This window comes from Pelmatolapia mariae, unplaced genomic scaffold, assembly GCF_036321145.2.
Source record: "Pelmatolapia mariae isolate MD_Pm_ZW unplaced genomic scaffold, Pm_UMD_F_2 NODE_ptg000139l+_length_28148_cov_1, whole genome shotgun sequence".
NCBI classification, from domain to species: domain Eukaryota; kingdom Metazoa; phylum Chordata; class Actinopteri; order Cichliformes; family Cichlidae; genus Pelmatolapia; species Pelmatolapia mariae.
Window position 1 is genome coordinate 6,057 of NW_027051845.1, and position 12,795 is coordinate 18,851.

The 12,795-nt window shown below is 40.3% G+C and overlaps 1 protein-coding gene across 1 annotated transcript; it reads right to left on the minus strand.

Moving 5' to 3' along the window:
• Positions 1-4,235: 4,235 nt before the first annotated feature.
• LOC134622681 (cytosolic sulfotransferase 3-like) lies at positions 4,236-12,417 on the minus strand. The gene is made up of 8 exons (XM_063468070.1): positions 12,276-12,417; positions 12,026-12,154; positions 11,574-11,674; positions 11,373-11,499; positions 11,184-11,281; positions 8,854-9,028; positions 8,616-8,758; positions 4,236-4,350 (listed from the first exon to the last, which is right to left on the minus strand). The coding sequence occupies exons 1-7, from the start codon at positions 12,412-12,414 to the stop codon at positions 8,646-8,648; spliced, it is 882 nt and encodes a 293-aa protein (XP_063324140.1). The 5' UTR covers positions 12,415-12,417; the 3' UTR covers positions 4,236-4,350; positions 8,616-8,645.
• Positions 12,418-12,795: the final 378 nt, after the last annotated feature.

The window sequence follows — 12,795 nt, forward strand, 5'->3', positions numbered from 1 at the left end:
GCTGAAGGCTTTTTACCTCACAGTTTGTCCTTTGATATTATTGGATGATGGACTATGGAAAACACAAATGTGCACTTCTTAATGGCTCATATGTGCTGTGAAAGAGCTCTTTGTGATCTTGAAGCCTTTTCAATAGTTTTTCTTTGGCTGTTTGTAAAGTTTTCTGTGTGAACTCTCAGGAATCTGGAGCAGTCTAATAGAAGTCTACTGGGGTATAGAGGGAGGAGCTTCTGTCAGACTCTTTCTGATGAGGAACTGAAGCCGCTCTCATGGTCTTATCAAATCCATCAGACTCTGCTGAGAAAAACAGTCATGTGACCTCTCAGAACAAACAGCCTGTTAGTTTCCTGCTGCCTCCATCACTCACTTTCATTCACTCTCAATCACACTAACATGTTAAAGCAGCGCTATAGCTCACCTGGCTGAGCAGGTGGACTGAAGGCGGGGCTTACTACAGGTGCCTGTGTGTCCCTCACTCTCTCCCCACTTTCCTGTCTACTCTCTGCACCTATATAATAAAGGCAAATATGCCTCCAATAGAAATCTTTGCAAACACAAAGTCCCACAGCAGCCCCGTGTTCTCCTGCTAAAATGAGAGTTTTTGTCAGTGGAGTCTGGTGGCTTTAACCACACAAACATTACAGCTGCGCTCAAATATCACAAAGAGCTGTGACAGCAGAGAAACACATGAAAATCCTCCAAATATCATCTAGAAATAGAAATCTGTCCACTGTGGGACATGTGAGGCTGACATTAATATGTCTTAAAGTGGGAGATGAAGAAATGATTCCAGGGCCCAAATCATTGAGACAAACATCAATCCACACTTCACTTTGTTTCATGTCTCCAATGTGGGAATATTTCAGTGTGATGAACAAACGGCCTCCAACAAATAAAGCTGATTTTCTTTTCCTGTCTTTTCTCCAGCGGCCTCAGCTTCTTCCTCTTTCCCCTGTCTTCTTCTGCAGACGCTCCTCTGTAGCTTCAAGCTGTTTCTCTTTACAAGGAGAGCTACAAACCTTTGCATCCAGCCACAAACACCCCATGGGCTCCTCTGGATCATATTTAAAATAGAGCAACAGGACTGCTGAGTCTTTGATTTTATTTATTTTCTGCTGTGTTTCACCTGCATTTATTTGAAAGACTGAGTGTAAACACAAAAAATATTTTATTTAATGTGCTGGAATGTGCAGAAAATAGGTTTAAATGTTAAACAAATCTTTTCCAGTCAGAGAACCCATGGGCTCCTCTGGATCATCGCGAATCATTTTCACTTCACAATAAAAGCCTCATATTTATGGCTGCTCCACCCTGACATTTGACAACATCCAAATGACTGGATCAAAGTGTTTGAATGATCTCAGCAGCTTTAAAACTATTGTTGTTTATACAGGGTGGGCCATTTATATGGATACACCTTAATAACATGGGAATGGTTGGTGATATTAAAGTCCTGTTTGTGGCACATTAGTATATGTGAGGGGGCAAACTCCTCAAGAAGGGTGAAGACCATGGTGGCCATTTAGAAGTCGGCCATCTTGGATACAACTTTTGTTTTTTTCAATAGGAAGAGGGCCATGTGACACATCAAACTTATTGGTAATGTCACAAGAAAAACAATGCTGTGCTTGGTTTCAACGTAACTTTATTCTTTTTCCTGTTTGGTTGATTTTTATCTATAAATCCCTGTCTGGGCTAGTATAAGTCATTTTTAAAGAAGTGAGAGAGCAGCTCTTTTAGTCAGTGTGACGCTCTTGTAATGATCTGTTATTTCACATCATTCACATGTTTGTGTTCACTTGTCTGTGTGGGATATTGTATTTGATTCTTTACTTGTTATATTGTCATGTGTTGTAATGTCTGCAGCCCTCTGCTGGTCTCTCTTGAAAAGACATGTTATCTCAGTGAGACTTCAACACTTGCGGATAATAAAAAGAACAGCTTGTACACATGCAGCCTCTGTGTCAGATCAATGCAGTGAAGCACACACACTGTTTAGTAAAGTCATGTTGTGGAGCTGTTTCACTGATCAATGACTGAGTCTGAAGGAGGTTTTCTGACTTCTGGAACAAACCTGGAAGTTTCTCTTCAGCTCTCTGTATCAGCTGTTTGTAACTCCGTGTGTGAGCCAAAGTCAAGGAGCCACGAGAGGACACCTGCTAACCATCAGCATTGTGGGTAGTGTAGTAGGAGATGTGATAGATTGATTATTAGTTGAAGTTCACAATGGAGTAAACAGTTGTGGTTAAAAGTTACTCAATTTATTATTCAATTTGTTTCAAATATGTAAATGCATAAACAAGGGCAAAAGAAGTCCCATCAAAGAGTAATGTAATGTAACACAAAACAGTTAAAAGAGTTCATGACTTTGTTCAACCGGATAACAATCCTTAATGTGACTATAACCTGTGTAAAATTCAATCTGCGATCTACTTGTCGAGCCTGGGGAATAATCCATGTGATTTAGTGATCATGATTGATTCGTTATGTCTGCCGTTGCCGGAAGGGGGAGCTCTGGCCACGATGCCTCATTCGCAATGAAGCTGCTGAAAGAGAAGCATCGTGTCTGAGCATCATCATTGACTTATCCCCTTTTCAGGTAATAATTGAGCAATTCTGCTTTTGAACTTTGGATTAGTAGTACTGCTGTGTTTGTTGCATCATATTGCTGTAATTGTTTATATGCTTTATATATTCTGAGGTAAGTTGATCTATAGTGTTACATCATATTCTGTAAGGATGTTATGTGTTTGTATACTTTCTGCCCAGTTTGACCCATTTAGCAGAAGTCAGCCTGTTTAAGGCTCTGATATCTATTCTGTGTGACTTAAAGCAGTTATGACATGGTCTGATTTTCTCACCCAATAAAGGAATATTTAATATATCAGTCTACTCTTCATTTTATGACATAGAGTTGTTGTGTGGGGGCACCAGTAGTCCATGTCTGTTGCTGTAACAGTAGTTCATGTTTAGAATAAAAAATCCCAGCTCACTGATTTGATCGGGGCAACAGTGTGACTAAAATGTTGCATAATTTTGCTGAGAGATCTTTTACTTTGTGGTAATCTTAGATGAGTAGTTTTATAGACAAAACCATCAGGTCATTCAGTGTTCCCTTAGTGCTAATGTATTAGAGATGTTGGTGTACTGTAACTGAACTAATGTTGTTAAGTCCTTAAAGTCATATTCTTTTATTGTCATGACTCTATTTGAAGCTATTTTTATGTTTGTATGATACCTGATTTATATGGAATATGGCTGGCTTCTCTTTGAACTAAAGCCTAAAATACTTACTCAGTCATGTGTTTAATAGTAATTTAACATTATATAATTAACATATAAAACTATGAATTGTAATTTTAAATGGTGTAAAAGCATGTAGAATAGCATATGTAGGCAAGTATATTTCTCCTTTTTTATATCAAGAAGCAAAGACAAAAAGGGAAAAAAAAAGAAACAGGGCAGGTGGTTGAATCATCCGTCCCCACCAATGCCAAAACCAAATCTACGCCCTTGCCTGGCCTCCAAACTCTGTGATATTTGTGATTCTCATGACCTATTGAGCTTGTATATAGTGTGTAAATTAGCCTTCTCTTGTAAATAGCACCTTGTAAATAGTCACTGAAGCCGAAGGGGTGAGCTGCCTTGTTGTTTTCTGTATTGTTTCCTCCTGTTTATTCAGTTAGGGAGTTAGGCGTAGCATTTGTCTTTTGTTTGTTCTTTTCATCACGTAGGGGTTAGGTAGCACCTCCTTGACTGATTAAGCTGGTTTTGTTTGTTATTTTGGCCTTTGTTCACCCCGGAGTCACGCTTCAGTTTAGACAATAAACCGCTGTTCACTAAGAAATTGGTTTTTCCTCTGTGTATGGTTTTGGGGACCAGGGCGGAGTCAATCTTTTCATCTCTTATGTTACATTCCTGTACCCCTAGACTGGGGCGTAACATGTGCTAAGACCAGTTCTGTTTACATTATACATGCTTTAGAAGGCATATCATACCTTGGTGAGCTCAGACAAGGAGGAGACCGAGGTGTCGTTTGGTCTTGCTTCCCCAAATTGCCAGGGAGCACAGCTGTTTATTTTGGTGTGCTGGACCAGCTCCGTCTGCCTGCAGTCTTTGTTGCTGGCAGCAAAGATGTCCACGTTCTCGTCCAGGAGACACCTCAACCGCTGGCGCTGGCCAACATTGAGACCTACGCTGCTGCTCTTCCACAGGTCATCAACAGCCTCGGTTATCTCGGTCAAGGGAGGTTTGTTGGGCCTAGAGGCTGGGGCTGAGGTGAGTAGAGATGATCCAGAGCCACCGGCGCCTGAAGTCTGTTGAGCGGCAGCTGCCTGAAGTCTGGCTTGTCTGTCTCATTAAAGGGCAGAAAGGAGGTTGTTACTCTCAATGTTGTTCAGGAGGACGCTGCTAATAAAGTTACAGAATTACACAGTGAATTTGCATTTATTTTTATATCTACAAAATAACACAGTGTTTGTCTTGGTCATATAATTTTATTTTCTTGTATTTTTCTACGACACCTTAAAGGCAGGTCCTTGTCTGACATAAACCAGTCTGTGGCGCAAAAAAGGTTGGGTACCGCTGCTGTGCAGCATGAGGGTTAATAACATTGTACTCATATGAATATGATGTGTAAATTGATTTATTTATATTCATTTCCACAGTGGCCCAGTTCTTCACCCCAGTGAAGAGGTGATTATTTTCTCCTTGTTTTAATAAATTGAGTCATTTGGTCTTCTTTCCCTAAAACATATCACCAAAAGATTAATTGGCAAAAAAAATCAAAATTGGCTGTATGTAAGCTGCAATACATTTAAAAAACCACGGGATCCACCATACAAGCTAGTTTACGGTTATTTTAATTAAAAAAATAAACATGGCTATGCAGATGCCCAAAGCTTAACAACACAGCCACTATAAAAATTTAACTTTTGTACCACCAGATTTTCATATACATACATTTGAAAGTGTTTTCCTCTCCCGCTTCAACCACATTTGTCACCAGATTTGGAGGACTCTCTGAATTTGGACAGCCTTCGTCGCATCGCTGTGATGTCATAGCCTCTAAACACGGCATTTGAAGCAAGCAACAGGGTGGTTAATGTGTATTCCAGTGTAAACAGCTGCATCCGGGATGCTGCAATCTTGCGATTGCGCCTCCAGCTGATCCGCTGTCCACAATGGATGGGAGGTAAGCATGGGAGGAGGCGTTGGATTCGGGGGAGGGAGGGTGATGGTGATGGCATATCAGTATCAGTGTACATGTATCCCGTTTTCAGCCGAGAGAAAGTGTCACCATGCCCGGTGAAGCAAAGGTCAAAAGTCTCCAGTGGATCCAGGTGGCCTTGAAGGAGGGACAAAGAGTTTTGACACAATCCTGTTATCATGGAAGAATTCTTGTTGTTCCAGTCAGCTTCGACCTTGGCAGGCCTTCAGCTGGTGCCAGTGGGGTAGCCGGATGAGTGAAGATGGTGAATGTTTGGGTCTGGTGTGAACAACTGCATACAATTTTTATAGCTCGTCTAATGTCCGTCACTGGTCACCAATTCTCTCAATTCCCGTTCTTCTTTTCCAAGATGTTATCCATATTGCAGAGCCATGAGCTTCTCCAAGATATTATCCATATTGCATTCAATAAACACCAGTGTTGGGAAGGTTACTTTTAAAATGTAAAAGAATACATGCCCCAAAATGTATTTTGTAACGTATTCCGTTACGTTACTCAATGAGAGTATAGCTTTACTTTGTTGTCTGGGTCAACTTTGCTTGCGAGAGACAGAGAGAGGCGTTGAAAGACTGCTCCAACGGAACTTATTGTTTTTGGAGGAAAACACGAACACAGCGTACAGTCGAGTCTTAAAAGCGTACTTACAACTGGGCTCGTCAGGCACTCTTCTTGGCTGCAGTGGTTATTATTATATTTACATGCTTCCAGCTCCCGTTTTTGCTCGATGACAGCTCGTACTTTTCCACTATCCTTTTTCTCCCTCCTCATGCTCACAGACACATAACAGGTATGGCAGTCCATTCACGCTGCAGCACGGACTACACTGCCCATGAGGCTACATTCTTTAGAGCTATACCTGTAGCATTCTGCCTATTAGCTTAGCACAACAACAACAACAAAAAGGCGCTCTCTCACCCAGGAAACACACAGATGCAGAGAGAGACCTGTCGCCCTGTAACCATGGCAACCGTAATGCTGCCGCCTGGAACAACAGAACATAGCTGTCAAACAAAACCCAAACAATCCTGACCTGCGACAATATGAAACAGTTAAGTACCGCCGTGTAATCCATTTATTTCAACAAAGTAACTGTATTCTAAATACCACCTTTTTAAACGGTAACTGTAACGGAATACAGTTACTCATATTTTGTATTTTAAATACGTAACGGCTGTACATGTATTCCGTTACTCCCAAACACTGATAAACACATAGTCTGAGTACTCACAGCCCTGCCACGGTCTATCATGTCGGCCAGCCTTGTGGGATTTTGAACAGCTGTAGCCGTTTCTTGTACTTCGATAAGCCAGGTCCGAGCCAGCTCCAATCAGCCAGAACTCTGTTATCGTGGTTCTGAATTGGTAGATGGCATTCAGTGTCCTCCATCGAGAGTGTCACCAGACACACGGTGCAACCGACCATCGAGTATCTGGCAGCAAACATCTCCGCAGGACAATCGGGGTGTCAGCCCAGGGGTGTCAATTTCGTTACGGGACCAGTTGATCTAGTTCATATTTTTTTTAGGTTTTAGAGAACATGACTGAGAGATTCTTTGAGAGACTCTTTACAGTTAGACGAGACTAGACAGAAGACATAGAAGCAGCAGCAGGGACGATAAGGGAAGGAGAGGGTGAAAGATGCAGCCAAAAGCAAAGCTTTTTTGTTTTTATAGCTGTTTGTAGCAATTTGTATTTGTACAGCCACCAATAAAAGCTCACTTTCAGTTTCTTTCTCCGTCCATTTATCTATTTGTCTGCGCTTGGGTCCACACTCTCATCTCCATACGGTTTGCTGGGACACCTTCTGGTTTCTATCTGGTGACAGTTTGCTTTTAGTTAAAATATTAGCATATGTGTAAGGTTTTTTATGAGAGTAGACAAATATGCTCCAATTATAAGTTTTCACAATTTATTATCAGATGCTTAGAATTTCAAATTGTTTTGCATGGCACCATGGACCTCATCTCTCTGGCTCAGAGACAAAGGTTGCTGCTCCCAGGCAATAATTGCTCTTATTGTGGGCAGTGTTGGGGAGTAATGGAATACATGTACAGTGTTATGTATTTAAAATACAAAATAATTCCTCCCAGTTTAGATTATCTTTAGTTCCATTTTGCCGTTTTCAGAGTAACTGTATTCCGTTACAGTTACCATTTAAAAAGGTGGCATTCAGAATACAGTTACTATGTTGAAATAAATGGATTACATGGTGGTCTTTTCCTGTTTCATATGTTAGGCTATGCCCTCTCTATATCTCGTAATTCCAAGCAGGTGGAAACCCAAACAAAACACGAATTGAAGGCAATAGGCAGAGTGTTACAGGCATAGCCCTAAAGAATGTAGCCTCATGGGCAGTGTCATCTGTGCTGCAGGCAGAATGGACTGCCATACCCGTTATATGTCTGAGAGTGAGGAAGGGGGAAAAAGGAGAGTTGAACAGTACGGGTTGTCACCAACCAGAAACGGGAGCTGGAAGCATGTAAATATAATAATAACCACTGCAGCCAAAAAGAGTGCCTGACAGAGCCCAGTTGTAAGCAAGCTATTGAGACTCGAATGTACACCATGTTTGTGTTTTCCTCCGTACGCACGCGAAGGACTACAGGAATATCTAGACCATGGCCAATCAAAGAGGTCCCGCCCCTGACTATCTCTGATAGACCACAATAGAGATGGAGACTTTCAGACTTGCAGAGACTTTTTTTTGCACTGAACGGCTGGTGGCACTGGTGCAACCTACGATTTCCTTTTAATCGCACCATTGAGAAATTTGGTCACAAATGCAACCAAATTGGTTGCACTCTAGAGCCCTGATTAGTAATGTGCATTCATCCTTAAAATTGTACATGTATTTATTCTTATAATTCTCAGATTCTTGCTCTTATATTTGGCTTGTTTCTTATGTTTCTTGTATTTTGCGCACCACTGTTGCTTGTGAAGCTTGCACACAAGAATTTCACTCACATGTGCTGTACCAGTGTACCAGTAATGTAACGTGACAATAAAAGCGATTTTATTTTATTTTTGATTTGACCCCCAGCCGCACCACTCAATTCAAAAACTGCAGAATAAAAAGACACACCCCAGGTTCAACATTCAACATTACTGCTACAAATTTGAAATGGTGAATAATCTCAGTTTTTATAATTTTGTTGCACTAAAGATTAAAATAATTAATTATTGAAAAACTGAAAAAACATGAAACAATCAAAAGCCAGAACTTTCTAAGGTGTAAATTTTCTGTATTTAAGTAGGAAAGTCAAAGATTCAATTTCAGTCTGTACAGCCACATGATGTTGACAGCACATTAGTTTAAGTTTTGTTTCTTTGTAATTTTATATAAGATGTGTAGATGAAATGTAATTTATTGTTAATGAAGTAATCACTTGAGAGCTCCATCCTGCCTCGCTGGGCATTTAAATTTCAAAACGAAACTTTAAAGCAGGATTCTTCATTTTGTGCTTGTAGTCCTCATCAAACTGTTCATTCTGGGACACAGTGAAGTGGTTCTTCCAGTCACCAACTTTCCCTGGAGACATAAAATGTTCAGAGTAACTGATTAACCTAATTATATATGGAGAAAATTTTGGTACTAAAAAAAGTGATGCTGACCACTGACTTTACCTTTTCTCATGAAAGGAGACACCGTCTGGTTCAACAGAGGAATTGTGCTGTAGTTGGTCATGTTGTTCTGTTTCATATTATCAAACGTCACACTGACTCGGACTCTTTCCTTCTCCTCAGCAGAAGGAGACAAACCAAGGAAGGAACACAGTCGGTCTATTTCTCGTCCCGAGTCCTGTTCACATAAATACTGAAAATAATTATCACTTTTAAAGGAACAGTTCACCCACAAATCAAAATTATGTTCTCTTCTGCTTATCTATCTGGATTGAGCTGGTGCGATTAGGTTGTTTGGAGATTTTTGGAAATGTCCAACTTCTCCCAGTTACAATGGAAATTTATGCCATTGGTAATCAAAGTACAAATTAAATTCTCAAGGCTAACAGGGGTGAGCCGTGTGGAGGAAATAAATGAGGACCAAAGAGCAGGCACTCGCTCAGATGCGAAGAAGGTTTATTGCAAAATAAAACACAAGGGGAAAATGGCGAAACGGGACTAAATATAATCTAAACTGGGAGTAACTAAACAGCAAACCTGAACATGACATGAAGGAGGGTGAGCAGAGGCACTTGAAGGTGGACAGCAGGGAGAACACACAGTAGATACACAGACGAATCAGCGACTAGCACATGAGTAGACGCAACTTAAACACACACAGAAGGTGGGGAACACAGCTGGAAGTAATTTACAAGACGAGACAGGGGAAGCAAAACTGAATACACTCACATGAGATGAGGACCATCACAATAAAACAGGATACAAGAAACAATTCACATGGACGCAGACTTAACCCTGAACTAAACCTACACTAAACACGAGGGCACAAGACACAAAACCTGAGAACAAAACCCTAAACCAGAATAAACTGAAAGTGTCCTGAAGTGTCCGACTTACAATGGAATTAAATGCATTTGCTAAGCTAGCCAAGAACCCAGAGTGATGTTAAAGCAGAGTAAATCCTGACCCCACACCAGCACCGTGACAATGTGAGCCACTAATGAAATTCAACAGGTCACAAACTGATGAGCAATCAGGCTACAGCTTCCGTTTCTATCTGTTCATATTTCTACAGAAAAAGTCCTAGTCTTTTTGTGCTGCTTTTTATGGTTTCTTTGTGCTGTCAGCTTTATACATACCTAAATACTAAGAGGAAAATCATATTTGTGTCTTCATTAGGATGGGGGAGTGTGTTGGTATGTGGATCTTTAACGTGAAGGTTTATATTGTTAACTTGTAATTATGAAGCGGTGTGTTTCAGATCATTTTACAGAGTAACATGAATGTAACATAACCAGTAGTATAACAAATGTCTTTCTCTAAAATTCTTCTGTGTAATATGCAAAATAATTTTTTACCTTAGTTTTTTTGAGTAATGACCCCAACGCTGATCACAAAAAACAAAGGAAATACCTCAAAAAAAGAACAAACATTTGACCCAAAGCATGTAATTTTTTTTGCATAAATGTTATGTCTTAGATATTCTGCTTGTAGATGGTGGAGACTCTCAAAGTGGAGCCAATGAAAATTGATAAGGAATCAAATCAATATGGGATGTCGATAATGGAATTGGAATCACTAAATTCTTATCAATTCTAATTCCTATGTATAGTATTGATATCTGTCATGTATAAACTAGTATTCTGAGTTAAGGGAGAGCATTAGTGTGTTGGGGAAAATATGCTTACTTGCATCCTTGCAAAGAGTTACATGAGAAGATATGGTCATGGTCCTTTTAATAAAGGTTTGCTTTTTATCTTAAATTGTGTTACAATTCTGCATTTGGGTCCAGAAATCTACTTATTCCAACACATGACAACGACTGGTATAGTGATTGGTCAAACATATTTTTCTACTCTACGGCTTTTATAAGTTTGACTCATACCACTTTTTCATACACATGTGCAGTCTCCAGGATATAGATGTGCACTTTCACTGAATGAAAAGCTCTAATTTGAATATTATTTATACTAATGGGATAATTAAAGCCTGAAAAACCTAAAGATACTCACCTGATCACTTCATGCAATAAAATAACAGCTTTTTTAAACACACTATTTCCTTCATCATCTGCAGGGACAGGCCCCGACAAGTTGCAGTGTTTTTGCTTGCATCCAAGAAGCTACACTGATTAGATCAATCTTTTAGTCAACAGTTGTAGCTTTAGCCACATACAGGCTGATAAAAATGCCATGTATGCGTGATCACATTCTTCTCATCTAGATAACTTCTAAGAGTAGAGATCAAAGCTGTTTGTTTGATACAGTCATAGTCAAGACAGTTTTAAAGAGCTTAGCTGACAATAGCACACAGGTTAGCACAAGCCACAGTACCTCAATCAAATCTTCGTAGAACATGTAGAGGATATTTGAATAAGTCTGTTTCTCGTCCCACCAGGCATTCACATGGTCATACCACGATCCCAAAGTCCCTGCAGCCACAAAACAATACAAAGGGATTATTTTACATGCAAAATGAGATGACATTGTTTTTCCTGGAACCTGAAACTACACTGGACTCACTCTTTCCCTCCATGAATCCCTGTAGAAAGGTGCTCCAGTCTCCTGGTTCTGGCTGAAGGCTGTTCATGCGGTCAAAGTGAAAATAGGACACCGCATTGTCTTTTGCATTACGGGCCACATAGATTATCTACAGACAGACACAGCACTAAATTATATTCTGTGGGTCTCATAAATGCATATGCATAGGTTCATGACTTTTACCCTGCAGCCCTGCCTCCAGAAGGACTTTGGTACAAACTGGACAGGTAGGTGAGTTTTAATGAGACGAGGAGTGGTGGGAAGTTGGTCTGCCAAGTCGGTGCCTGAATGATGAGAAAGGGTTTGTTTGTGACTGATTAAGAGACTCTTTTAGACCACATGTCAATAAAACTAATTGCCAGAAAAATGTAGATATTTTAAACAACCTGACGTATTTATACACTGACAAACTGCTGGCTCTTAGAAAGACACAGAATAAAGGTGTATTTTAGCAGCAGCATATAAAACAGACACATGCAAAAATAGATCAAACTGGTGGAACCTGTTTCACAACAGTTTCTGAGAACTGGTACAATGGCTTCCTGTTAATATTTTGTTTAAGCAAAGAGCCAAACTGAAATTGACTTTGAGCTTTTTGTTTTGGTGTAATATGATAGCATAAAATAGGATTTAACCTGAAGGTATAGGAGGTACACAGAACTCCAGAAAAGGCACTCTGTCATGAATAGGGACAGATGTCTGACGGTCTGGACCCTTATCACTAAAATACAGAAGATCTAAGATGTAAGAGACCCATGTGGTCCCTGAGATAAGAAACAAACAAACAGACAAACAAAAACATATGTAAAAATACTGCTTAGCAGGATATGTCAGTCTATTTTTGTTCATGAAAAAATACTGCCATTCAAACTCACACATCATTACCTGCTTTGGGGTATGTAGCAATAAGAATATCATCTGGTCTCGCTTTAAAGTTCTGTATGTTGTCCCAGTTATCAGTGAAGATTTTGGTCATGGAGACTCCATGGAAGTCAAACAGTTCTGGCCGAGGTGGTGCTGCCATCTGTGAGAACTGCTTGCTTTGAAAATCCCAGTAATAGTCACATCAGGTTACTTGTGCACCCATCTATCCACCCTACTATTATACTTATCCTATTCAAGGCGATACTTCGACAGGAGTGCGTCCAAGCATTTTGGGGAGGGGGACCCTGGACAAGCTGCTAGTCTGTCACAGGGCTAACATAGAGAGACAGAAAAACATTCGCACCTATGGCCAATTTAGAATCACCACTTCACCAAACACACTCGTCTTTGTGCTAAAAGACCCCGAATAAACCCACAGAGACACGGGGAGAAATGCAAACCCCAAACAAATGGTGGAGTCAGACCTTCTTGCTGTGAGTCAGCAGTGCTAAAAACCACACCGCTGCGCTGCCACACCCTG

Excerpts from the sequence above, each read along its gene's own strand:
- LOC134622681 (XM_063468070.1), bottom strand. The coding sequence starts at position 12,414 with ATGGCAGCACCACCTCGGCCAGAACTGTTTGACTTCCATGGAGTCTCC. Across the intron at positions 9,029-11,183 it reads TCTACGAAGATTTGATTGAG|GACTCGGGACGAGAAATAGA; the intron begins GTACTGTGGCTT and ends TTATGTGAACAG. Across the intron at positions 8,759-8,853 it reads GTCTCCTTTCATGAGAAAAG|GGAAAGTTGGTGACTGGAAG; the intron begins GTAAAGTCAGTG and ends TTATGTCTCCAG.